Genomic DNA, 26,935 nt, shown 5'->3' with positions numbered 1-26,935 from the left:
AGAGGAGAGGAGAGGAGAGGAGGGAGGAGGCGGGGGAGAGGAGGGAGGGGGAGAGGAGGAAGGGGGAGGGGGGGAGAGGACGGGGGGGAGGGGGGGCGGGGGAGGGAGGAGAGGGGAGAGGAGAGGAGAGAGGAGAGGGAGGGGGGGAGAGGAAGGAGGGGGAGAGGAAGGAGGGGAGAGGAGGGAGGGAGGAGAGGGGAGAGGAGGGAAGGATGGAAGGGGGAGGAGAGGAGAGGGAGAGGAGGGGGTCGGAGAGGGGAGAGGAGAGAAGGATGGAAGGCGGAGGGGAGAGGAGAGGGGAGAGGATGGAGGGGAGGGAGGGGGGAAGAGGAGGGGGGAGAGGGGAGGGGAGGAGAGGAGGGAGGGGAGAGGAGGGGGAGGAGAGGGGAGAGGAGGGAGAAAAGAGAGGAGAAGGTGGAGGGGGGAAGAGAGATGGGGGGAGGAGGGAGAGGAGGGAGGAGAGGGGAGAGGAGAGAAGGATGGAAGGGGGAGGAGGGGAGAGGAGGGAGGGGGGAGAGGAGGAGAGTGGAAGAGAAAGGGGAGAGAGGGGGGGAGGAGGGAGGGGGGGAGTGGAGAGGAGGGAGGGGGGGGAGCAGAGCAGAGCGGAGGGGTGGGAGGAGAGGGGAGAGGAGGGAGGAGAGGAGAGGGGAGAGGAGAGGAGAAGAGGGGAAAAGGGGGAGGAGAGGGGAGAGGGGGGCAGGAGGAGAGGGGGAGGAGGAGGGAGGGATGGAAGGTGGAGGAGAGGAAAGGGGAGAGGGAGGGAAAGGGTAGGGAGGAGGGGGAGGAGGAGGAGGGGAGGGGAGAGGAGAGGAGAGGAGAGGGAGGAGGAGAGGGGAAGGAGGGAGGAGGAGAGGGGAAGGAGGGAGGAGGAGAGGAGGAGGAGGGAGGGAGGGGGAGAGGAGGGGGAGGAGGGAGGGAGGGGGAGAGGAGGGGGAGGAGGGAGGGAGGGGAAGAGGAGAAGGAGGAGGGAGCTAGGGGAAGAGGAGGAGGCGGAGGGAGGGAGAGGGTGAGAGGAGGAGGGAAGGGAGGGAGAGTAGGGAAGGAGAGAAAGGAGGAGGAGTGGGGAGGGAGGGAGGGAGAGAGGGGAGGGAGGGAGACGCTGAACGGGCCGGGCTGCCGCTGCCGCCGCCAACACTGTTAATAAAGGATGATATCAGGGCAGTTGTGAGAGACGATATTGGCTCTCATGAACAAAATGTTGAATCATTGTGGATGGAGATTAGAGATAGTAAGGGGAAAAAGTCACTGGTGGACGTAGTTTATAACAAATAATAACTTCACGGTGGGGCGGACAATAATCAAGGGAATAATGGAGGCATGTGAAAAAGGAACGGTAGTAATCATGGGGGATATTAACCTACATATCGATTGGTCAAATCAAATCGCATGGGGTAGCCTTGAGGAGGAATCCATAGAATGCATACGGGATTGTTTCTTAGAACAGTATGTTACAGAACCTACAAGGGAGCAAGCTATCATAGATCTGGTCCTGTGTAATGAGACAGGAAAAATAAACGATCTCCTAGTAAAAGATCCTCTCGGAATGAGTGATCACAGTATGGTTGAATTTGTAATACAGATTGAGGGTGAGGAAGTAGTGTCTCAAATGAGCGTACTATGCTTAAACAAAAGGGGACTACAGTGGGATGAGGGCAGAGTTGGCTAAAGTAGACTGGAAACACAGACTAAACGGTGGCACAATTGAGGAACAGTGGAGGACTTTAAGGAGCTCTTTCATAGTGCTCAACAAAAATATATTCCAGTGAAAAAGAAGGGTGGTAAGAGAAGGGATAACCAGCCGTGGATAACCAAGGAAATAAAGGAGAGTATCAAATTAAAAACCAATGCGTATAAGGTGGCCAAGGTTAGTGGGAAACTAGAAGATTGGAAAAATTTTAAACGACAGCAAAGAATGACTAAGAAAGCAATAAAGAAAGGAAAGATAGATTACGAAAGTAAACCTGCGCAAAACATAAAAACTGATAGTAAAAGCTTTTACCGAAATATAAAACGGAAAAGAGTGACTAAAGTAAATGTTGGTCCCTTAGAAGATGAGAAGGAGGATTTAATAATGGGAAATGTGGAAATGGCTGAGACCTTAAACAATTATTTTGCTTCGGTCTTCACAGTGGAAGACACAAAAACCATGCCAAAAATTGCTGGTCACGGGAATGTGGGAAGGGAGGACCTTGAGATAATCACTATCACTAGAGGGGTAGTGCTGGACAGGCTAATGCGACTCAAGGTAGACAAGTCCCCTGGTCCTGATGAAATGCATCCCAAGGTATTAAAAGAGATGGCGGAAGTTATAGCAGATGCATTCGTTATAATCTACCAAAATTCTCTGGACTCTGGGGAGGTACCAGCGGATTGGAAAGCAGCTCATGTAACGCCTCTGTTTAAAAAAGGGGGCAGACAAAAGGCAGATAACTATAGGCCGGTTAGTTTAACATCTGTAGTGGGGAAAATGCTTGAAACTATCATTAAGAAAGAAATAGCGGAACATCTAGATTGGAAAAGTGCAATCAAGCAGACGCAACATGGATTCATGAAGGGGAAATCATGTTTAACTAATTTACTGGAATTCTTTGAGGATAGAAACATAGAAACATAGAAAATAGGTGCAGGAGCAGGCCATTCAGCCCTTCTAGCCTGCACCGCCATTCAATGAGTTCATGGCTGAACATGAAACTTCAGTACCCACTTCCTGCTTTCACGCCATACCCCTTGATCCCCCGAGTAGTAAGGACTTCATCTAACTCCCTTTTGACTATATTTAGTGAATTGGCCTCAACTACTTTCTGTGGTAGAGAATTCCACAGGTTCACCACTCTCTGGGTGAAGAAGTTTCTCCTTATCTCGGTCCTAAATGGCTTACCCCTTATCCTTAGACTGTGACCCCTGGTTCTGGACTTCCCCAACATTGGGAACATTCTTCCTGCATCCAACCTGTCCAAACCCGTCAGAATTTTAAACGTTTCTATGAGGTCCCCTCTCACTCTTCTGAACTCCAGTGAATACAAGCCCAGTTGATCCAGTCTTTCTTGATAGGTCAGTCCCACCATCCCGGGAATCAGTCTGGTGAATCTTCGCTGCACTCCCTCAATAGCAAGAATGTCCTTCCTCAAGTTAGGAGACCAAAACTGTACACAATACTCCAGGTGTGGCCTCACCAAGGCCCTGTACAACTGTAGCAACACCTCCCTGCCCCTGTACTCAAATCCCCTCGCTATGAAGGCCAACATGCCATTTGCTTTCTTAACCGCCTGCTGTACCTGCATGCCAACCTTCAATGACTGATGTACCATGACACCCAGGTCTCGTTGCACCTTCCCTTTTCCTAATCTGTCACCATTCAGATAATAGTCTGTCTCTCTGTTCCCACCAAAGTGGATAACCTCACAATTATCCACATTATACTTCATCTGCCACGCATTTGCCCACTCACCTAACCTATCCAAGTCACTCTGCAGCCTCATAGCATCCTCCTCGCAGCTCACACTGCCACCCAACTTAGTGTCATCCGCAAATTTGGAGATACTACATTTAATCCCCTCGTCTAAATCATTAATGTACAATGTAAACAACTGGGGCCCCAGCACAGAACCTTGCGGTACCCCACTAGTCACTGCCTGCCATTCCGAAAAGTACCCATTTACTCCTACTCTTTGCTTCCTGTCTGACAACCAGTTCTCAATCCACGTCAGCACAGTACCCCCAATCCCATGTGCTTTAACTTTGCACATTAATCTCCTGTGTGGGACCTTGTCGAAAGCCTTCTGAAAGTCCAAATATACCACATCAACTGGTACTCCTTTGTCCACTTTATTGGAAACATCCTCAAAAAATTCCAGAAGATTTGTCAAGCATGATCTCCCTTTCACAAATCCATGCTGACTTGGACCTATCATGTCACCATTTTCCAAATGCGCTGCTATGACATCCTTAATAATTGATTCCATCATTTTACCCACTACTGAGGTCAGGCTGACCGGTCTATAATTCCCTGCTTTCTCTCTCCCTCCTTTTTAAAAATGTAACGAGCATGGTGGATAGAGGTGTACCGATGGATATGGTGTATTTAGATTTCCAAAAGGCATTCAATAAAGTGCCACACAAAAGATTACTGCAGAAGATAAAGGTACGCGGAGTCAGAGGAAATGTAAGCATGGATTGAAAATTGGCTGGCTAACAGAAAGCAGAGAGTCGGGATAAATGGGTCCTTTTCGGGTTGGAAATCGGTGGTTAGTGGTGTGACACCGGGATACATAGATGACCTGGAAAAGGGGACAGAGTGTAGTGTAACAAAATTTGCAGATGACACAAAGATTAGTGGGAAAGCGGGTTGTGTAGAGGACACAGAGAGGCTGCAAAGAGATTTAGATAGGTTAAGCGAATGGGCTAAGGTTTGGCAGGTGGAATACAATGTTGGAAAATGTGAGGTCATCAACCTTGGGGAAAAAAAACAGAAAAAGGGAATATTCTTTGAATGAGGAGAAATTACAACATGCTGCAGTGCAGAGGGACCCTGGGGGTCCTTGTGCATGAAACTCTTTTAGAGTCTACCTGTAAACAAAAAACATTAAACCGTGCCACAATCCCAAAAAGTTAGTTTGCAGGTGCAGCAGGTAATCAGGAAGGCAAATGGAATGTTGGCCTTCATTGCGAGAGGGATGGAGTACAAAAGCAGGGAGGTCCTGCTGCAACTGTACAGAGTATTGGTGATGCCGCACCTGGAGTACTGCGTATAGTTTTGGTCACCTTACTTAAGGAAGGATATACTAGCTTTGGAGGGGGTACAGAGACGATTCTGGAGATGAGGGGGTTACCTTATGATGATAGATTGAGTAGACTGGGTCTTTACTCGTTGGAGTTCAGAAGGATGAGGGGTGATCTTTTCGAAACATTTAAAATAATGAAAGGGATAGACAAGATAGAGGCAGAGAGGTTGTTTCCACTGGTCGGGGAGACTAGAACTAGGGGGCACAGCCTCAAAATATGGGGGAGCCAATTTAAAACCGAGTTGAGAAGGAATATCTTCTCCCAGAGGATTGTGAATCTGTGGAATTCTCTGCCCAAGGAAGCAGTTGAGGCTAGCTCATTGAATGTATTCAAATCACAGATAGATAGATTTTTAACCAATAAGGGAATTAAAGGTTATGGGGAGCCGGCGGGTAAGTGGAGCTGAGTCCACGGCCAGATCAGCCATGATCTTGTTAAATGGCGGAGGAGGCACAAGGTGCTAGATGGCCTACTCCTGTTCCTAATTCTTATGTTCTTATGTCCCGAGGAGACCGGAGAATCACAAGGTAAGTTTTCGGTGCCCTTTTTCTTCCAGAAAGTCGGCGCACCTTATCGAGATGCGCCTTTTTTCCAGAGGGCGGAAACTTGGGCCCACTATAACTACATTTTTCTGATGATTTGTAGCACTTTAAGCATTTGATAAAAATTACTTTGTTGGAAAATGGTCATCCTCTGTCTTACAATTCAGGCTACTTCACAATGTTCAATTGTGCTGTCTATAAGTCACTTTCATAGACACTCTTGCCTCCTGTGTACCATTGTGTACAAAATATATGAGATCGTGAGCCAAAGTTTGGGCAATGAACTTTTTTAACCACTGGGTTATGCACTTTAATGACAAACTCAGCTTATGAATTTTCTTCTTTATAAAGAAATATTTCCCAGTAAAAGTCACAGAAGCTATTTTTATATTGTATTGGGCACAGGTACAAATGAAAAGGGTGGGACTAATAAATTTAGAGCCCCCTGGATATCTAGGGACATGCAGGGTACGATAAAGAAAAAAAGGAAGTTCATGACCGATACCGAGGGCTAAAGGGCCCACATTTGGCCAGGATTTGCTCTGTTTTTTTTGGAGCAACTTTATTTTTTTTGAGTATCTTAAAAATCGCAGTTCTGCACATTTAATTTGCGCCAGTGTACGTGAGTTTTTTTTAGGTTAGTTTTTTTTTCAAAAGGGGGTGTTACCAGCCACCTACGCCTGTTTTGGCCATTTAAACCAGTTTTGGACAGCTAATAGTTGCTCCAAACTAACTTAAGCCAGCATATGTGGTCACTTGTAGCCCGCACAGAAAACTCTTGCGGAGTGTTAAGAAATCAGCGCAGGTAAGTACATTTAAAGCACCAAGCACTAAACAAAGCACAAAAATAAGCATTCAATAACAAATAAAAATTACAAGGAAGCTGAGAGGACCTGCCCCAAGACTTACAAAGCACTAAACAAAGACCAAAAAGTAATAAGCATTCAATAAAAAATAAAGAACTAAAGTAAATAATTCAATTAACAAATAAAGAACTGAAGTAAATCCTACCTTCAACTAAACTCCAGCAGCGGCCGGCCAGTGTGGGAGGCCATTCGGCCTGGGATTGGGGCAGTTAGATGCATACCGGGAGGCTAGGCTGAAAGCGGCATCTGTGAACGGGGGAGGGAGGGAGAGGCTGAACGCGGCATCGGTGAAGGGGGGAGGTGGGGGCTGGAGGGGAGGGGGGTTGGGCGGGGAGAGAGATCCACAGCGGGCTTGCCCCAGCCGGTGCAGGAGTCCCTTCGGCCAGGAATAGGGGTGGCAAGCATCGAGTCCTGCTCACAGCCTGCATGAGGGCAGTGGAACATAGGCTTGTAACTTAAGCTGGATGCACGATTTTTATCGAGTGTGGTTCACGTGCATCACCATTAAATGCAGATTTTAAGAATTGAAGGTTACTCCACTTTAAAAACTTTGGGGAATTCCATGAGCATTAAATACTTGGATACTTGGAAGGCGAAGGCCAAATCAAAACAAACTATGAAAAGAAGCAGCTTCAATGGCAGAAACTGTCTGCTGAAGGAATGAAACAAATCTAAAAGTGGAAAGAGACACTGATAAAGATAAAGAAAAACAGTTGGAAGGAACAAATCTCCAAAAATACTTGCCCAGTACAATGAAAGCACACCAGGAGTACTGTTTTATAATCCTCAGGAATCGCGCTGGGTGGGCGAGGAGCATGCCCGCAGACTCCACTGCGCATGCGGACAGCTGCCGGCACTGTTTTCGGCGCAGGGCTGTAGCTCCGCCCCCCCACTCCACTATATATGCCGTGCCAGGACCCGGGACACTCGGCAGAGCGACCAGAATGGGGATACATTTTTTTTGGTGCTGTTTCCAGTGCACAGTCGGCGCATCTCTGGAGAGTGCGCCGAAAAAAGGGGTTGGGGAAATTTGGGCCCAAATACTGTAGAATCTAGAAAGTCCAGGGGTGAAATCAAAAGGGATATTAGGAAAGCAAAAAGAGAGCATGAAAAATTCTTGGCAAATAAAATCAAGGAAAACCCAAAGATGTTTTATAAATATATTAAGAGCAAGAGGATAACTAAAGAAAAGGTCTCTAATAGGCCCTACCATGAGGGTAATCTGTGTGTGGAGGCGGAAGATATGGGTATGGCTCTTAATGAATACTTTGCGTCTGTTTTCACAAAAGAGAGAGGTGACGCAAACACTGCTATCGAGGCAGAGGAGTATAAAATATTAGATGAAATAAGTATAGTGAAAGAGGAGGTATTAAGGGGTTTAGTAGCTTTGAAAGTGGATAAGTCCCCAAGCCCAGATGGAATGTATTCCAGGCTGTTAAGCGAAGCAAAAGAAGAAATAGTAGAGGCTTTCACCATCATTTTCCAATCCTCTCTGGCTTCAGGTGTGGTTCCAGAGAACTAGAGGACTGCTAATGTGGTACCTTTGTTTAAGAAGGAAGAAAGAAATAGACTGAGTAATTATATGCCAGTCAGTCTAACTTCAGTAGTGGGAAAATTATTGGAAAAAGTCCTGAAGGACAGGATAGATCTACATTTAGAAAGATACGGCTTAATCAGGGACAATCAGCATGGATTTGTTCAGGGAAGGTCTTGTCTGACAAACTTGATTAAATTTTTCGAGAAGGTAGCCAGGAGGGTCGATAAGGACAGTGTGTATAATGTAGTGTATATGGATTTTAGCAAAGCTTTTGATAAGTTCTCACATGGCAGACTAGTCACAAAAGTAAAAGCCCATGGGATCCAGGGCAAAGTGGAAAATTGGATCCAAAATTGGCTCAGAGGCAGGAAGCAAAGGGTAATAATGGTTGATGGATGTTTTTGTGACTGGAAGGATGTTTCCAGTGGGGTTCCACAGGGCTCAGTGCTGGGTCCCTTGCTTTTTGTGGTATACATCAATGATCTAGACTTGATTATAGGGAGTATGATTAAAAAGTTTGCAGATGATACAAAAATCGGCTGTGTGGTTGATGAAGAAGAAAGCTGCGGACTGCAGGAAGATATCAATCAACTGGTCAGGTGGGCAGAACAGTGGCAAATGGAATTTAATCCGGAGAAGTGTGAGGTAATGCATTTGGGGAGGGCTAACAAGGAAAGGGAATGCACATTGTGGCCGAAATTGGTCAAAACCGATGGTCCGCCCATTTCTCGGTGCTATGTCGGTGCATACAGCCGGGTACCGCTGGGGAGGAGTGTGCGCGATATTCATGACTTTTTTTCTCGGAGATATGCCGAGCAGAGTGCAGCGGGCAGAGCGGAGTGCAGCCGGCGGTGTGTGGGTGGTGAGTCATTTTCCCTCTGGAATCTTCGGCTCCCGAGTTGTGCGCACGCACATATTGCTGTGTAGCTCCGCCCCCCGCGAGGCACTGACGAGCATTCACAGAGACTGCCGGCCTGAGAGTGCTGCGGGGTGGCCTGCGATCGCCGTGTTAAGGTATGTACACTATTCCTTGTACAAAATAGCACTTATTTATTTTGATTGGAGGCTTTATTTACTTGTACTTTTAAATGAGGTTTAGTTTTTTTTCTTCAGATGTTTTTTTAAAAAAAAAATATAGCGGGGAACTTAATGGCGGGGGGGGGGGGTGGGGAGGAAGAGACTCGGGGGGTGGGGGGGGATGTGGGGTGGGGTGGGGTGTGAGAGACTGGGGGGGGGCTGTGAGGCAACATTTTTATTTTACAGCTAAAGATGCATACCGCTGACTGAAGATCGACTTAAACCACCTTTTCCAGGGCGGTCTGCAGGGTCGGCGGTATGTCGGTGGTAAGTGATGAATTTTGCAATTTTGGGCGGTATGTCGGAGTTGTGCTTGGGCGGACGGTATCGTCATCATCATAGCCAGTCCCTCGGAATCGAAGAAGACTTGCTTCCACTCCTGAAGTGAGTTTTTTGGTGGCTGAACGGTCCAATACGAGAGCCACAGACTCTGTCACAGGTAGGAGAGATAGTCGTTGAGGGAAGGGGTGGGTAAGACTGGTTGACCGCACGCTCTTTCCACTGCCTGTGCTTGATTTCTGCATGCTCTCGGCGTTGAGACTCGAGGTGCTCAGTGCCCTCTCGGATGCACTTCCTCCACTTAGGGCGGACTTGGGCCAGGGACTCCCAGGGGTCAGTGGGGATCGCGCACTTTATCAGGGAGACTTTGAAGGTGTCCTTGTAGAGTTTCCGCTGCCCAATTTTGACTTGTTTGCCATGAAGGAGCTCCGAGTAGAGCACTTGTTTTGGCAGTCTCGTGTCTGGCATGCGAACCATGTGGCCTGCCCAGCGGAGCTGATCGCATGTGGTCAGTGCTTCAATGCTGTAGATGTTAGCCTCGATGAGGACGCTGATGTTGGTGCGCCTCTCCCCCCAGGGGATCTGTAGGATCTTGAGGAAACATTGTTGGTGATATTTCTCCAGCGACTTGAGGTATCTGCTGTATGTGGTCCATGTCTCTGAGCCATACAGGAGGGCAGGTATTACTACAGCCCTGTAGACCATGAGCTTGGTGGCAATTTTGAGGATGTGTCCAGCCTGGCGGTATATCGCTGATGAATGTTCCGCCGGGTGGTATGTAGGTATTTTTTTGATGACTTTCGCAATTTTGGGTGGTATGTCGGCGGTCTGCGGGCGGTGTGCAGTGGTATGTCGACCAATTTCGGGCCTCTAAATTGGTACGACACTGAGAAGTGTAGAGGAACACAGGAACCTTGGAGTGCACGTCCACAGATCCCTGAAGTTAGCAGGCCAGGTGGTTAAGTAGGCATACGGAATGCTTGCCTTTATTAACCGAGGCATAGAATATAAGAGCAGGAGGGGTTATGCTTGAACTGTATAAAACACTAGTTAGGCCACAGCTAGAGTACTGCTTGCACTTCTGGTCACTGCATTACAGGAAGGATGTGATTGCACTGGGGAGGGTACAGAGGAGATTTACGAGGATGTTGCCGAGAGTGGAGAATCTTAGCTGAGGACAGATTGGATAGGCTGCGTTTATTTACCTTGGAACAGAGGAGGCTGAGGGGAGACCACATTGAAGTGTATAAAATTATGAGGGCCTAGATATAGTGGATAGAAAGGGCCTGTTTCCCTTAGCAGAAGGGTCAACAGCCAGCGGGCATAAATTTAAAGTAACTGGTAGAAGGTTTAGAGGGGATTTTGAGTGGAAATTTCTTCGCGCAGAGGGGTTTGGGGGTCTGGAACTCCCTGCCTGATAGAGGCAGAAACCCTCACATTTAAAAAGTACTTGGATGTGCACTTGAAGTGCCGTAACCTGCTGGGTTACGGACCTAGAGCTGGAAAGTGGGATGAGGCTGGGTGCCTCTTTGTCGGCCGGCACGGACACGATGGACCGAAATGGTCTCCTTCCATGCTGTAATCTTCTCTGATTCTATGAAATGCCTATTCAAAAGTATGTAATATGGATATCATTATGATCTGAAACAGGACACATCCTCAAATACATCAGTCTGTTGGTGTTTCATTGTTACCCTAGCTACAGTATAATATTGTTCGATGACTTAGCAGACTATTGTGTAGTTGGAAAGTGCAGTTGAAACTTTGATTTTAAGATGGGCACAAAGGATTAACTACTTTGTCAAAGAATATTTAATCACGACTTTACCGCAGGAGGTGAAATGGGTGAGGTATAGTCTGTGATTTACACTGTCTTCAATTGAATTTCTTTTTCTTTAGTGCCTAAGGTCTCCCAAGCAGCTATTTTGTGTTTTTCAAATCTGGTACTGGACTATTTTTAGCACCATATTTCTGTATTGAGGGGGGAAAAGCCTCTTGCAGAATTCCTTGATGGGATTATCCAGCTGTGACTTTTAGACTGTTGTAGTAAATCATATTAAATTTGACTTAAACATGTAACCTATTTCAATATATATCAAACAGACAGTGCCATAAGAGGATTTCAACCAGTGTTTAGTTTTTGACCATAAATCTGACTTCTAATGTTGACCAGATTCAGACAGTTAATGAACTTCAACCCAGAGATCTGGTTTCTTCCTTCTTCCTTCTTTCATTTTCAGTTTTCCCAGGCCTGTCCCAGCTCCTCTCAAATGCCTTAACCTTTTGAAGATGTATAGTTTTATATGCACTGGTGGTCATCTGTATCTTGCCCAAATAGCCATTTTTCAAGCGAGAACCTAGATGGTGCCTGCCAGGAGGCTATGTAACTACAATGGAACACCACAACTAAACCAAATCCAATTCTTTCACAACATTCAATTCTTTCCCAATAACCTATCCACAAATCCATTTCCAGGAGCGGTTGCTTGTTATTGATTAGGTGGTGGAACCCTGTATTTTTATTTGTGTTGTGCTTTTCTTTTTTCTTCACAATTTGTCAGAGACTGGACATTAAACCAACTACTCTTCTACTCTATATGGCTAAGCTATTTGCTAATTTAACCAGATGGTCATTGGCAAATAAACCTAGAGAGCTTCAGTTCAAATACCTGGCTTTCACCATTGAAAATCTATGGCCTCCAGTGAGGGATGTTTGCATTTGCTGATGCTCTGTGAGTCCAGTAGATGGAGCACTGTACAACAGCTTGTATTTATTATAGCACCTTTAACATAGTAAAACATCCCAAGGGGCTTCACAGGAACATTATCAAACAAAATTTGACACGAGCCACATGAGATGTTAGGACAGGTAACATAAGAACATAAGAAATAGGAACAGGAGTAGGCCATATGGCTCCCCGAGCCTGCTCCACCATTCAATAAGATCATGGCTGATCTGATCATGGACTCAGCTCCACTTAGCCGCCCGCTCCCCATAACCCCTATCCACTTAGCATTTAAGAAACTGTCTATTTCTGTCTTAAATTTATTCAATGTCACAGCTTCCACAGCTCTCTGAGGCAGCGAATTCCACAGATTTACAACCCTCTGAGAGAAGAAATTTCTCCTCATCTCTGTTTTAAATGGGCGGCCCCTTATTCTAGTTCTAGTCTCCCCCATCAGTGGAAACATCCTCTCTGCATCCACCTGGTCAAGCCCCCTCATAAACGTATACGTTTCGATAAGATCGCCTCTCATTCTTCTGAATTCCAATGAGTAGAGGCCCAACCTCCTCAACCTGTCCTCATAAGTCAACCCCCTCATCTCCGGAATCAACCTAGTGAACCTTCTCTGAACTGCCTCCAAAGCAAGTATATCCTTTCATAAATATGGAAACCAAAACCGCACACAGTATTCCAGGTATGGCCTGACCAATACCTTATATAGCTGTAGCAAGACTTCCCTGCTTTTATACTCCATCCCCTTTGTAATAAAGGCCACAATACCATTGATCTTCCTGATCACTTGCTGTACCTGCATACTATCCTTTTGTTTTTCATGTACAAGTACCCCCAGGTCCCACTGTGTGCCTGCACTTTGCAATCTTTCTCCATTTAAATAATAACTTGCTCTTTGATTTTTTTCTGCCAAAGTACATGACTGTCCAACATTATACTCCATCTGCCAAATTTTTTCCACTCACTTTGCCTGTTTATGTCCTTTTGCAGATTTTTTGTGTCCTCCTGACACATTGCTTTTCCTCCCATCTTTGTATCGTCAGCAAACTTGGCTACATTACACTCAGTCCCTTCTTCCAAAGCAAAAGCTAGATGTTGAGAAGTGTCTTAATGGAGGAAAGAGAGGTATAGAGGCGGAGCGGTTTAGGGAGGGAATTACAGATATTAGGGCCTTGGCAGCCGAAAGTACGGCCATCAATGATGGAGTGATTAAATTCGGGGACGCTCGAGGCCAGAATTGGAGGAGCGCAGACATCTCTGAAAGTTGTAGGGCTGGTGGCGATTGCAGACAATGGGATAGGCGAAGCCATGGAGGGATTTAAAATCAAGGATGAGAATTTTAAAATTGAGGCGTTGCTTAATCTGAAGCCAATTCAGCCAGCAAGCACGGGTAATGGGTGAACAGGACTTGGTACGAGTTAGGACATGGGCAGCAGAGTTTTAGATGACCCGAAGTTTACACTCTAGTAGTAAAATGATTCTCTGAGGGGTTGGGAGAGAGGGGGAATGAATAAATTGCTGGTATCAATTATATCCTGTAGAATTATACATTCATCCATTTGGGCGTGGACTTCCACTGGGTGCAACCACAGCAAAGTCTGTGGACTTTACACCATGTAAAATGCCTATTAAACACCAGGATGTTTGCAACCTTGGCATAATATTTGACCCTAAGCTAAGATTCTGACCACATATCTACATCACCATGACTGCTTACTTCCACAGTCATAATGTCGTCTGTCTTCACCTCGCCTCAGCTTATCTGCTGCTGAAATCCTCATCTGTGCTTTTGTTACCTCTAGACTCGACTATTCCAATGCTCTCCTGGCTGACGTACTATCTTACATCCTCTGTAAACTTGAGCCTGTATCCGAACTCGCACCAAGACCCTGTTGGCTCCAGGTCTGGCAACATCTCGATTTTAAAATTCTCATCCTTGTTTTCAAATCCCTCCATGGTCTCGCTCCTCCACTTCTCTCTAACCTCCTTCAGCTCTACAACCCGCAGAGACCTATGTTCCTCCATTTCCAGCTTCTTGCGCATCCCTGATTTTAAAGGCCCCCCCGTTTGGCTGTTGTGCCTTCAGCTGCCTAGTCCCTGAGCTCTAAAATTTCCTTTTAAAAACCTCTCGACCTCTCTCTCCTCCTTTAAGACGCTCGTTAAAATCTACCTCTTTGACCAAGCTTTTGATCACCTGTCCTAATATTTCTTTGTGGCTCGATGCCAAGTTTAGTTTGAAAATTTCTCCTGGGAAGCGTCTTGAGACGTTTTACTACATTAAAGGTGCTGTATCAATGCAAGTTGTTTTTGAGAAGAATAAATGAGTACTATAAATTTGGATAAACATACAACATTAAATGTTATCTGATCTATCTGCAAATCTATTGACCTGTCCTTCTACAGTCACTTAGCCTTTTTCACAGTTATTTGTTCTTAATTTTCCTGTTTTCCCCTCGATCTTTCCTACATTCCTTTTAATATTTATGGTCAACATTACTGACAGATCAGAAATCCATTAAAAGGTATGAAGTTGTTTATTTTTAAGGGTGACACATATCAAAGGGGATTGTATATTTTTTAAACCAGAATGATTGCATCATTAATTAATAAGTAATCATTCTTGATAATGGAAGCACTCAACATGTTGGGCAGCAACTTGGAGAGAGGATCAGACAAATGATTATGTACTTGAAACGTTCATCGTCATCATCGACAGTCCCTCGAAATCGAGGAAGACTTGCTTCCACTCTAAAAGTGAGTTCTCAGGTGGCTGTACAATCCAATGTGGGAATTACAGTCTCTGTCACAGGTGAGGCAGGCAGTGGTTGAAGGAAAGAGTGGGTGGGAGCCTGCTTTGCAGCAAGCTCCTTCCGTTGTCTGCGCTTGGTTTCTGCATGTTCTCAGCGATGAGACTCGAGGTGCTCAGCGCCCTCCCGGATGCTCTTGCCCCACTTTGGGTGGTCTTGGGCCAGGGATTCCCAGGTTCCGGTGGGGATGTTACACTTTATCAAGGAGGCTTTGAGGATGTCCTTGAAGCGTTTCCTCTGCCCACCTGGGGCTCACTTGCCGTGTAGGAGTTCCGAGTAGAGCACTTGTTTAGGGAGTCTCATGTCAGGCATGCGGACGATGTGGCCTGCCCAACGGAGCTGGTCGAATGTGGTCAGTGCTTCGATGCTGGGGAAGTTGGCCATGAGCGAGAACACTGACATCGGTGCGTCTATCCTCCCAGTGGATTTGCAGAATCTTGCGGAGGCAGCGCTGGTTGTACTTCTTGAACTTGAAACGTTAACCCTACCTTCTCTCCACAGATGCTCCCTGACCTACTGACAGTTTCCAGTGTTTTCTAATTTTATATCGGATGCCCAGCATCTGCAGTATTTTGCTTTTTGTTCCTTGATTGTGTTATATTCTCCTAGATTGGATGCAGTGTGGCCTGGAAGTGTAAAGTGGAAAATAAACATTCCAGAAAACATTAATTTTGCAATAAAGAAAGAAAGACTTGCATTTCTATAGCGCCTTTCATGACCACCAGACCTCCCAAAGCACTTTACACCCAATGAAGTACTTTTTGAAGTGTAGTCCAAGTTATAATGTAGGAAAGATGGCAGCCAATTTGCACACAGCAAGCTCCCACACAGCAATATGATAATGACTAGAAAATCTGTTTTGGTGATGTTGGTTGAGGGATAAATATTAGATAACTCCACGGTTCTTCTTCGAAATAGTGCCATGTGATCGTTACGTCCACCTGAGAAAGCAGACGGGACCTCAGTTTAATGTCTCATCTGAAAGACAGCACCCTTCTGACTCAGAGATGCTGCCAACTGAGCCACAGCTGACACTTGTATACATAACAAAGGTCAGTGACAACCTCTTCATTCTTTCGGTGACCTTAAATGTATGCCTTCTAGCTACTAATTCACCAGAAAGTGAAACAATCTTTCACTATTTACCCTCTCAAGCTTTTTAAAAATTTAGAACATTTCTGTTTGATCCCCTTAACCTATTCTGCTCTGATGATTACTGCCTAGTGACACAAGTCTCTTGCCATAACTATATCTCCTCATCCTGGTATCATCCTAATAAATCCACATTGCTCCTTTTCCATGGCTCCATATACCTTTTACATGATTTAGCTGAAATTGCAGTTGTGGCCTAACAAATGTCTTTTGATTCAGCAATTCCTCCTTGCTATTCAGTGTCCCATATATAAAAACCAGAGTCTCATTTGTCCTTATTATATAATATAAAGTTATACCTCTTGGTCATTGATTCATGGGATCATTCATATGCTGCAAATATAAGGGGCATTTGCATGATTGTTGTCTGATACTTCAATACTTTTTGTGTGTGTGCTTTTCCCTTCAGTGATTCAGAAATTTTGTATATTCGAACATGCAACTCCTTTGTCTCACAGCTAACCTGAACGATATGGATTCAATGCACATTTCCTGAATAAAAAGGATTACCTCAGGCAGAAACTGAGCATCTCTTTTATAAAGACAAAAGCAAAATACTGCGGAGGCTGGAAATCTGAAATAAAAACAGAAAATGTTGAAAATACTCAGCAAGTCAGGCAGCATCCGTGGAAAGAGATGTATTATCATCCCTTTTGTCCTTTAATCACTCCTGCTTTCTATCCTATTACAGACCTTCCCTTTTGTTCATTCCCCCTCCCCTCTTTCCCTGCCCTTGCCCTTGCTTAAAATCTGTTACATCTCTAACTTTTTCCAGTTCTGGCGAAAGGACATTAACCTGTAACCCTGTTTCTCTCTTCACAGATGCTGCCTGACCTGCTGAGTATTTCCAGCATTTTCTGTTTTTATCTCTTATAAAGAACAAGTCAGACTATTTAAAAAAGTAATGGACCTTTTATTTAGTAAACCTTTGTTTGTTAGAACCAAGCTGGGCCAGACAATAAAAATTTGGACGACATGCAGTTTTGTATTTTTAAATTTGCTGCAAAGGAAATGAAGAGCAGATAAAAGGGACGAACACAGTATTGTAGCTGGCTCACTAACTACTGGGATGGGGGGGGGGGGGAGCTTAAAACAATGACTATCACTAGAGAAAAAGTACTAGGCAAACTAACGGGACTAAAGATGGACAAGTCCCCTGGACCTGATGGCCTGCATCCTAGGGTCTTAAAAGAAGTGGTTACTGAGATAGTGGATACATTGGTTGTAATCTACCAAAATTCCCTGGGTTCTGGAGAGGTCCCAGCAGATTGGAAAACTGCAAATGTAACGCCCCTATTTAATAAAGGAGGGAGACTGAAAGCAGAAAACAATAGACCAGTTAGCCTAACATCTGTCATTGGGAAAATGCTGGAGTCCATTATTAAGGAAGTAGTAGCAGGATATTTAGAACATCATAATACAGTCAAGCAGAGTCAACATGGTTTTATGAAAGGGAAATCATGTTTGACAAATTTGCTGGAGTACTTTGAGGATATAACAAACAGGGTAGATAAAGGAGAACCAGTAGATGTGGTGTATTTGGATTTCCAGAAGCCATTCGATAAAGTGCCACATAAAAGGTTACTGCGCAAGATAAGAGCTTATGGGGGTTGGGGATAATATATTAGCATGGATAGAGGATTGGCTAACTAACAGAAATCAAAGAGTCAGGATAAATAGGTTATTTTCAGGTTGGCAAACTGTAACTAGTGGGGTGCCACAGGGATCAGTGCTGGGCCTCAACTATTTACAATCTATATTAATGACTTGGATGAAGGGACTTAGTGTAATGTAACCAAATTTGCTGATGATATAAAGATAGGTGGGAAAGCAAGTTGTGAGGAGGACGCAAAGAATCGGCAAAGAGATATAGATAGGCTAAGTGAGTGGACAAAAATTTGCCAGATGAAGTACAATGTGGGAAAATGTGAGGTTATCCACTTTGGTAGGAAAAATAAAAAAGGAAATTATTATTTAAATGAAGAGAGATTACAAAATGCTGCGGTACAGAGGGATCGGGGGTCCTTGTACATGAAACACAAAAAGTTAGCATGTAGGTACAGCAAGTAATTCGGAAAGCAAATGGAATGTTGGCCTTTATTGCAAGGGTAATGGAGTATAAAAGTAGGGAAGTCCTGCTACAACTGTACAACTACTACACCTGGAGTGCTGTGTACAGTTTTTGGTCTCCTTATTTAACAAAGGATATACTTGCATTGGAGGCAGAAGGTTCACGAGGTTACTTCCTGAGACGAAGGGGTTGCCTTACGAAGAAAGGTTGAGCAGGTTGAGCCTATACTCATTGGAGTTGAGAAGAATGAGAGGGGGGTTTGACAGGGGTAGATGCAGAGAGGATGTTTCCCCTCATGGGGGAATGTAGAACTAGGGGGCATCATTTCAGAATAAGGGGTTGCCCATTTAAAACTGAGATGAGGAGGAATTTCTTCTGTCAGAGAGTCATGAATCTTTGGAATTCTCTACCCCAGAGAGCTGTGGAGGCTGAGTCATTGAATATATTTAAGGTGGAGATAGACAGATTTTTGAATGATATGAGAGTCAAGGGTTATGGAGAGGAGGCAGAGAAGTGGAGTTGAGGCCAAGATCAGATCAGCCATACGCTTATTGAATGGCAGAGCAGGCTCGAGGGGCCAAATGGCCTACTCCTGCTCCTATTTCTTATAAAAAGGTGCTGAAAACTTTTCTTCACATTAACAAAAGGCCTAAAAGTTATTTGATTAAGAAGATGAGCCTAGCTCCTGTGATTTCTCCTTTGTGGTTGTAATAACTGAGGGAGAAAATGAGTGTTCTATTCTTTAAAGATGCTTTGTATTACTATCATGTTTTTTTTGATAGAGACTTGTCTCCTCAGACCACATGTTGCTGTCCTTTATTCCATGTGGCTTCACCAGAGGCTGGGGGTGGAACAGGTAGCATAATCCGATGGGCTAGAATGTCGGTTTTCAGCGAAAACGGTAGTTTTATGCCAAAATTACCATTTCTGTTGCGCAACCGTTTTTAGGCCCGCTTTTCGGCCTTTAATTCACATTGGTAAAAATCGTCGTAAAGCAAGAACCCACAACTGGTAATGATCAGATAATATGTTTTTTGGTGATGTTGTTTAAGGGCTAAATGTTGGCTAGGACTCTTAGTGACATGGGTTCTTTTACATCCACCTGAGAGGGCAGGAATGTCTCACCTGAAAGACAGCACCTCACAGTCTAACACTCCCTCAGTGCTGCATTGAAGTTATGTGCTTAGATTATGTGATCTCTGGAGTGGGGCTTGAATCCATGGGGCTGGATTTTCGGGTGGTTTGCGACCGGATGTTCGCCGCATTTTGGCCCTCTGTGGCGAAAACCTGATCGCGATCCTCGGCTTCTTGTTTGCGGCGGTGCTTGGAAGCACCACTGGGGAGAGCTGCATCAGACATGTAACGACTCTGATTGCATTACCGTCTGAATTTGGGCACTCACCCGACCTGTACGCCACGCCCCGAACAATGACAGGTAAAACACAGTGGTGCAGCCTGCCAACAGCGGTAAGTTGGAAAACCTGCAAAAAAGATAAGTTAAAGTTTTTATTTTCAATTTCTTTTGCAGCGATTTGTTAGCTAAGGGACTTAGTAATGTTGTTTGAATGTTTTTTTTAAATTCCCACCGCCCCCCCTCCCCCCTCCCAAGGCCTCTTTCGCACTAAAGTTGGCGAGGATTGCCTTTTTGCGCCGCTATTAATTGTGCGACGCTTCCCTTTGCGGCAGACACCAAGTGCCGAAAGTTGGGCCTTAAATTGGTAACGCAGCGAAAAAGGTAATTTTCACACATCGCTTGTATTTTTGCCTGAAAACCCGAAAATCCTGCCCTATGGTCTTTTGACTCTATTGTCTGAAGTGGTGTGTAAGATATGGAGGGAAGAAACACATCAACTATTGATTTCTGCCTCTTCAGTAGCCATTAGAATCATAGAAACTTACAGCATGGAAGGAGGCCATTTTGGCCCATCGTGTCCGTGCCAGCCGACCAAGAGCTATCCAGCCTAATCCCACTTTACAGCTCTTGGTCCGTAGCTTTGTAGGTTACGGCATTTTAAGTGCACATCCAAGTATTTTTTAAATGTGGTGAGTCTTTTTGCCTCTACCACCCTTTCAGGCAATGAGTTCCAGATCCCCACTACCATCTGGGTGAAGACATTTTCTCTCGTATCTCCTCTATACCTCCCCCAATTACTTTAAATCTATGCCCCCTTGTTGTTGACCCCTCTGCCAAGGGAAACAGGTCCTTCCTATCCACTCGATCCAGGCCCCTCATAATTTTACACACCTCAAGCAGATCTCCCCTCAGCCTCCTCTGTTCCAAAGAAAACAGACCCAGCATCTCCAATTTTTCCTCATAGCCAAAATTCTCCGGTACAGGCAACATTTTTGTAAATCTCCTCTGCACCCTTTCCAGTGCAATCACATCTTTCCTATAATGTGACCAGAACTGCACACAGTAATCCAGCTGCGGCCTAACCAGTGTTTTATACAGTTCAAGCATAACCTCCTTGCTCTTGTATTCCATGCTTCGACTAATATTCCATATGCCTTTTTAACCACCTTATCTACCTGGCCTGCTACTTTCAGGGATCTGTGGACCTACACTCCAAGGTCCCTTTGTTCCTCTTTCTGATCCTTTGCCAAAGGTGTGTCATGATTTCCTTAAATTCTCTTTACCTCTGCTATTTTGATGGTGTAGTTGCTAACTCTTCTTAAAAAAAAATTGACCTCTTTTTGACTTGCTTTTCTCCATTAATCCGAATGATCCTTGCACAAATCCTACGACCATTATGACCAACATGAAGTTTTATCCCTGTTTTCACATTCAAACTGAACATTAAAAAGGAATCCACCATATTTTATTAATGTCGTCATGTCTTTTTAAAAAAAAAAAATTTCACTTACAGATTATTCTATTTCACCCTCTAGCATGAACAAGCAGAATGGGACATCCTAAACAAGCTCCTTCAGCATCGTGGCTTCAAACCAGTTCAGCTTGTAGACCCACAAACAAGTAAAAACCAGAGAGGTAAACAAGCTAATGGATCCAGCAAGCTGGTCTACTGACCTGTTAGTGTTCAGTTCACATTAAGGGTACATTTACGTTATAACTGTAACAAAGCTGTTTGCTGCGCTTCAATGCTGTAACAATAATGTTAATTAAGTCTGAACCTGGAGTCTGGGCACAACTTCACAGTGGAGCAATGTAGAGTGAGACATCTGCTTTGCTTTGGAGGCAATTTGGGCCTTCGGGCCTTCACAAGAGTTGATGTGATGCTGGAATTGCTCCTTGCTGTTGTTAAACTTGTGCGAACACACCATTAAATCATTTTTGTTTTCTTGCAAGCTTGAGCAATTGTAGGAGTTTTGAATGAATGTGTGAGGAATATTAGTGCTTCCAAATTATTATCCTCGCATAATCATCCCTTCACTCATTTTAAAGTGTTTCTAGGCTGGCGAGAGGAAGAAAATTCTTGTACTTAATGCGTTTAAGGCTGTTGGTGATGAGCGTTGGTGGTACCTGTGTTCATCTGATCAGCTAACATCCTCGACTTATCTCAGTGATCATTCCATCACAGAAATGCAAGCTCATCTCCCAAAGAGTTCGTATTCTCTTTTGCTATCTTGAATGGTGGGAACCTAAGATTAGACTTTTCCTTTGCCAGAAATGGGTTTATGTCCTTGCCTCACACAAAATGTATGGAATGATAATTGCTTAACAATTACCAAGTCGTTGAATGCACTATGGACCCAGACTCTAGGGGGCCAAGTTTCCACAGGAGTTGCTCCCATTTTTTTGGAGCAACTAGTTTTTTTTGGAGTATCTTAAAAATTGCAATTCTCCACATTTAATTTGCTCCAGTTTCAGAAAGTTAGTTCAGTTTTTTTTAGTTCAGATTTTTTTTCAAACGGGGGTGTTATCAGCCACTTGCGTCTGTTTTGGCCATTTAAGCAAGTTTAGACAGCCAATAGTTACTCCAAACTAACTTATGTGTCCACTTTTGTACGCTCAGAAAAACCTTGCGGATACTTTAGAAATCAGGCGCAGGTAGCCAGAGATTTGGGGGGGGGGAGAGGAGGGAAGTTAGAGGATTTTCCAAAGCACTAAACACCTTCACAACAACATTAAAGAAGCATAAGTACATTTAAAGTACTAAGCACTAAACAAAGCAATACATTTAAAGCACCAAGCACTAAACAAAGCACAAAAATAAGCAGTCAATAACAAATAAAAAATACAAGAAAGCTGAGAGGACCTGCACCAAGACTTACTAAGCACTAAACAAAGCACAAAAAGTAATAAGCAATTAATTAACAAATAAAAAATAGAAGGAACCCTGCACCTAAAGCACCATGACCAAAGTAATAACCAATCAATCAATCAATAACAAATAAAAAATAGAAGTCCTACCTTTATGTGAAGGGAAGGCAGCGGGCTGCCGATGGAGATGGGGAGTTAAACAGACAGGCCTGCCCAGGTCCCATCCTACCCGCGTCTTGCCCCCGATCCCTTTGCTTCCCTGCTACCCCGCACCCCTGAGCATCTCTGAGACAGTCCCAAGGGGCACTCGATGGCCTCAGTCATCTTCCTTCTTGATGGTCACTTTTGCCAGCTCCTTCTCCCTTTCTTGTTTGGTTTTCTGTTCCCAGGATCTCCTGTCTCTGATGATGGACATTGCTGTCTGTTCCCTCGCAGGTTGCGGCGGGGAGCCCATTCGTCCAGGGCTAGGGGCGGCGTGCTTCGGGCCCCTTCCAAACAGCCTGCAGCACACGCACACAGAATCTGGGGGCGAGGAGCTACTGCACATGCGCGCACACTCTAGCGCGCATGTGCAGAGGTCGCGGCACTGTTTTCAGCGCTGGGTCCTGGCTCCGCCCCCCCGCTGGTTCTGCTGCGCTCCGCCTAGTCCGAAGGAGGCCCGATGAGCGTGGAGAATACCACGGTAAGGATTAGGCATGCTTTTTGTTCCAGAAAGTTGGCGGACCTCATGGAGGTGTGCCGTTCTAAGGGTCAGTGGAAACTTGGCCCCTAGATGTGGTTGATTGTTGATTGGGACCTACTTTCAATGGTAGTTTGCCTGTGCTTGACTGACCTAGACTGACAGGAAAGGCTACAGCAATGACCTTGGTCAACTGTGACAGGAATCTTCAACACTATCCTTCTGAGGCTGGTGAATAGGATTATGTTTGAGGCGTGTATACACTCATTATCTCAAAGTGCAGTTGTGGTTTCTATCTACAAAGGGAATTTGAGTGATCCCAGAATGGTTAAGCCAATTATTTGGGTTGTTTTGGTACATATATCCAGTTCCCTGGAAGCCTATTGAGTAAGAAATTTACAAGCTGGCTTCAGCTCCATACCAGTTTCTTGCTTTTTGAGATCAGTGTTGTTAGGCTCTGGGGCATTGCTTTCATTATTTTTCTTTCATAAGGCTTTCAACCTAGTTTCTCATGAATCTTTAACATCCGGGAAATTAAATTCAAAAGTGAGGCAAGGGTGCTTCATTTGTACAGATCATTGTCTGACCCCCATCTGCATTCAGTTTTGGGCACCAAACCTCAGGAAATATATATTGAGCTTGGAAAGGGGTACAATGTAAATTCATCAAAATGAATGTGTAAAATTATGAGGGGCCTGGATAGAGTGGATAGGAAGGATCTGTTTCCTATGGCAGAGGGGTCAACAACAACTAGATTTAAAGTAATTGGGGGGAGGTTAGTGGGGGTCTGGAACTCATTGCCTGAAAGGGTGGTAGAGGCAGAAACCCTCACCACATTTAAAAGATACTTGGATGTGCACTTGAAAAGTGCCGTAACCTACAGGGCTATGGACCAAGAGCTGGAAAGTGGGATTAGGCTGGATAGATCTTGGTCAGCTGGCGCGGACACAATGGGCCAAAATGGCCTCCTTCCGTGCTGTAAATTTCTATGATTCCTAGGCTTAGACCTACATTATGAGGGCAAGTTGCATAAACTTGAGGACATCCAAAACTCTGCTGTCCATGTCCTAACTTGCACTTAGTCCCATTCACCCATCACATTAATGCTTGCTGACCTAAATTGGCACCAAATTAAGCAACGCCTCGATTTTAAATTTTCATCCTTGTTTTCAAATCCCTCCATTTCCTCGCCCTCTCCCTATCTCTGTAATCCCCTTCAGCTCTACAACCCTCTGAGATATCTCTCTAATTCTTGCCTATTGAGCATCCCTGATTTTAATCGCTCCACCATTGGTGGCAGTGCCTTCAGCTGCAAAGGCCCTAAGCTCTGGAATTCCCTCTCTACTTCTCTTTCCTCCTTTAAAGATGCTCCTTAAAACCTACATCATCTGCCCCCGTATCTCTATGTGGGTCAGTATCAAATTTTGTTTGATAGCGCTCCTGTGAAGCACCTTGGGATGTTTTACTATGTTAAAGGCACTATATAAATACAATCATTATTGTATTTTCTTGTGTTTAGATGTTTGAGGTGTGATGTAATCGAGATATTTAAAATGATTAAGGGATTTGATAGAGTAGATTCAGGGAAACAATTTCCTCTGGTGGGGAATCCAGAACAATTGAGAATAATCTTAAAATTAGAGCTAGGCTATTTAGGAGTGAAATCAGGAAGCACTTTTTCAGAGTTGTGAATATCTGGAACTCGCTCCAAATGGCAAATGGCAGAAATATTGAACAGTAACTTTGCCTCAGTATTTACCAGGGAGACTGACCAGGTGGGCACGACATTAGAAGAAGAGATCAAAAAATATATGAAGACATTTAAAATAGAAAGACGAGAGCTAAATGATAATCTAATCAAATTTAGAGTGGATAAAACCCATAGTCCAGATGGATTGCATCCCTGCATATTAAAAGAAGTTAGGAAGAGATACCAGAGACACTATTACATATATACTTTCATTAGCAAAAGGAATAATTCTGGAGGACAGCTAATATTATTCCTATATTTAAAAAGGGAGATAGAACAAGTACAGGGAACTATAGACCAGTTAATTTAACTTTAATGGTAGGAAAGACAATGGCATTTTTACTCAAGTTAGTAATCGAAAAACACCTAGAAACTGAAAGTATAAAAGAGTAAATGGATGGTTTTCAAAAGGGAAGGTCATGCTTGACAATCTTATTAAATTCTTTGAAGAAGTAATAGAATTAATAGACTAGGGTAATGCAGTAGATGTAATATATTTGAATTTTCAAAAGGCCTTCGATAAGGTACCACATAGACTCATGACTTAAGGTGGAGTCAGAGGACAGGTAGCAAAATGGATAGCAAGCTGGCTACAAAACAGAAAACAGAGAGTAGGGTTTAAGGGTAGCTACTCATACTGGTAAAATGTGGGCAGTGCAAAGGAAGAATGCAACCAAATACAGGAAGAGATTAATAAATGTGCAGAGTGGATGTATATTTGGTAAGTGAATTTCAATATAGTTGTTGTTGAGTGTGGGGCGGAGTATTTTGGTAGGTAGAATAAGGAGGCCACATACTGCTTAGACAATAAGTGTCTGGGATAGAGGAGTAAAGTGATCTAGGGGTACAGATACACAAACCACTAAAGATAGGGATGCAGGTTAATAAGGCCATTAAAAAAGCACTGGGGTTAATTTCTAGAGGGATAGAATAAAAAAGCAGAGGAGTTATGTTAAGCTTGTATTCAACCTTGGTTAGATTACACTTTTGAGTACTGTGCACAATTCTAGTCTCCATATTATAAAAATATACAGGCCTTGGAGAAGGTGCAAAAAAAGATTCACAAGGATGATACCAGAACTGATCAGTATATCCTATCAGGAAAAGCTCAACAGGCTGGGGCTCGTTTCTCTGAGCAGGCTGAGCAGAGATTTGATAGAGATCTTCAAGATAATGAAAGGGTTTGATAGGGAAGATGTAGAGAAAATGTTTCCACTTGTGGGGGAGCCCAGAACTAAAGGTCACTAATATAAGATAGTCACTATCAAATCCAGTTGGAAATTCAGGAGAAACTTCTTTACCCAAAGAGGGCTAAGAATATGGAACGAGCTACCACAAGGAATAGTTGAAGCAAATAGCATAGTTACATTTAAAAAGAAGCCAGATAATCACATGAGGGAGAAAGGAATAGGATATGCTGATAGGGTTAGATGAAGAGGGGTAGAAGGAGGCTCATGTGGAGCATAAACTCTGGCATTGACCAGTTGGGCGAAATGGCCTGTTTTTGTGTTGTTGACTCAATGTAATTCTATGTGACATGCCATGGATGCTGGGTTAATTGAAATTAAACTGCAAAGCACAGAAATATTGTTGTGGAAGGATTACTACTTTGTTTAAAAAAAAAACTATTGCCCTCACACAGTTGACCACTCCATCCTCCTCCAACGCCTCTCCATCATTGTCCAGCTGGGTGGGACTGCACTCGCCTGGTTCTATTCTTATCTATTTAATCGTAGCCAAAAAATCTCCTGCAGTGGCTTCTCTTCCCATTCCCTCATCGTTACCTCTGGTGGCCCCCTCCTGTTTCTTATCTATATGCTGCCCCTTGGCAATATCATCTGAAAACACGGAGTCAGTTTCCATATGTACGCTGACTACACCCAGCTCTGTCTCTCCACCACTTTTCTCGACCCTTCTATGGTCTCTAAATTGTCAGACTGCTTGTCCGACATCCAGTACTGGATGAGCAGAAATTTTCTCCAATTAAATATTGTGAAGACCGAAGCCATTGTCTTTGGTCCCTGCCACAAACTGCATTCCCTAACCACTGACTCCATCCCTCGCCTAGCATCTGTCTGAGGCTGAACCAGACTGTTCACAACCTAGGTATCATATTTGACCCTGAAATGAGCTTCCACGGCGTAACTAAAACCGCCTATTTCCAACTCCGTAACGTTGCCCCCGCCTCAGCTCATCTGCTGCTGAAACCCTCATCCATGCCTTTGTTACCTCTAGACTTGATTACTCCACGCCCTCCTGGCTGGTCTCCCACATTTTAACCTATGTAAACTTGAGGTCATGCAAAAATTGGCAGTCCATGTCCTAACTCGCACCAAGTCCCGATCACCCATCACCCCTGTGCTCACTGACCTACATTGGCTCTTGGTTAAGCAACGCCTCGATTTCAAAATTCTCATCCTTGTTTACAAATCC

The 26,935-nt window shown here is 44.4% G+C and overlaps 1 protein-coding gene across 9 annotated transcripts in view; it reads left to right on the top strand.

Moving 5' to 3' along the window:
- The window catches only part of cep70 (centrosomal protein 70), a 115,844-nt gene that overhangs the window by 21,263 nt on the left and 67,646 nt on the right, over positions 1–26,935 (top strand). For 8 of the 9 annotated variants that reach the window (XM_070875471.1, XM_070875475.1, XM_070875478.1 and 5 more), the window contains one exon: positions 20,741–20,840. The exons of the other annotated variant lie outside the window; for it this stretch is intronic. In XM_070875471.1, the coding sequence (XP_070731572.1) occupies positions 20,741–20,840 (100 nt within the window). The remainder of the gene's footprint in view (positions 1–20,740; positions 20,841–26,935) is intronic. 9 annotated transcript variants of the gene reach the window in all.

The sequence above is a fragment of the Pristiophorus japonicus genome, chromosome 3, assembly GCF_044704955.1.
Source record: "Pristiophorus japonicus isolate sPriJap1 chromosome 3, sPriJap1.hap1, whole genome shotgun sequence".
Lineage (NCBI taxonomy): Eukaryota > Metazoa > Chordata > Chondrichthyes > Pristiophoridae > Pristiophorus > Pristiophorus japonicus.
This window is presented reverse-complemented; position numbering and strand designations above follow the sequence as displayed.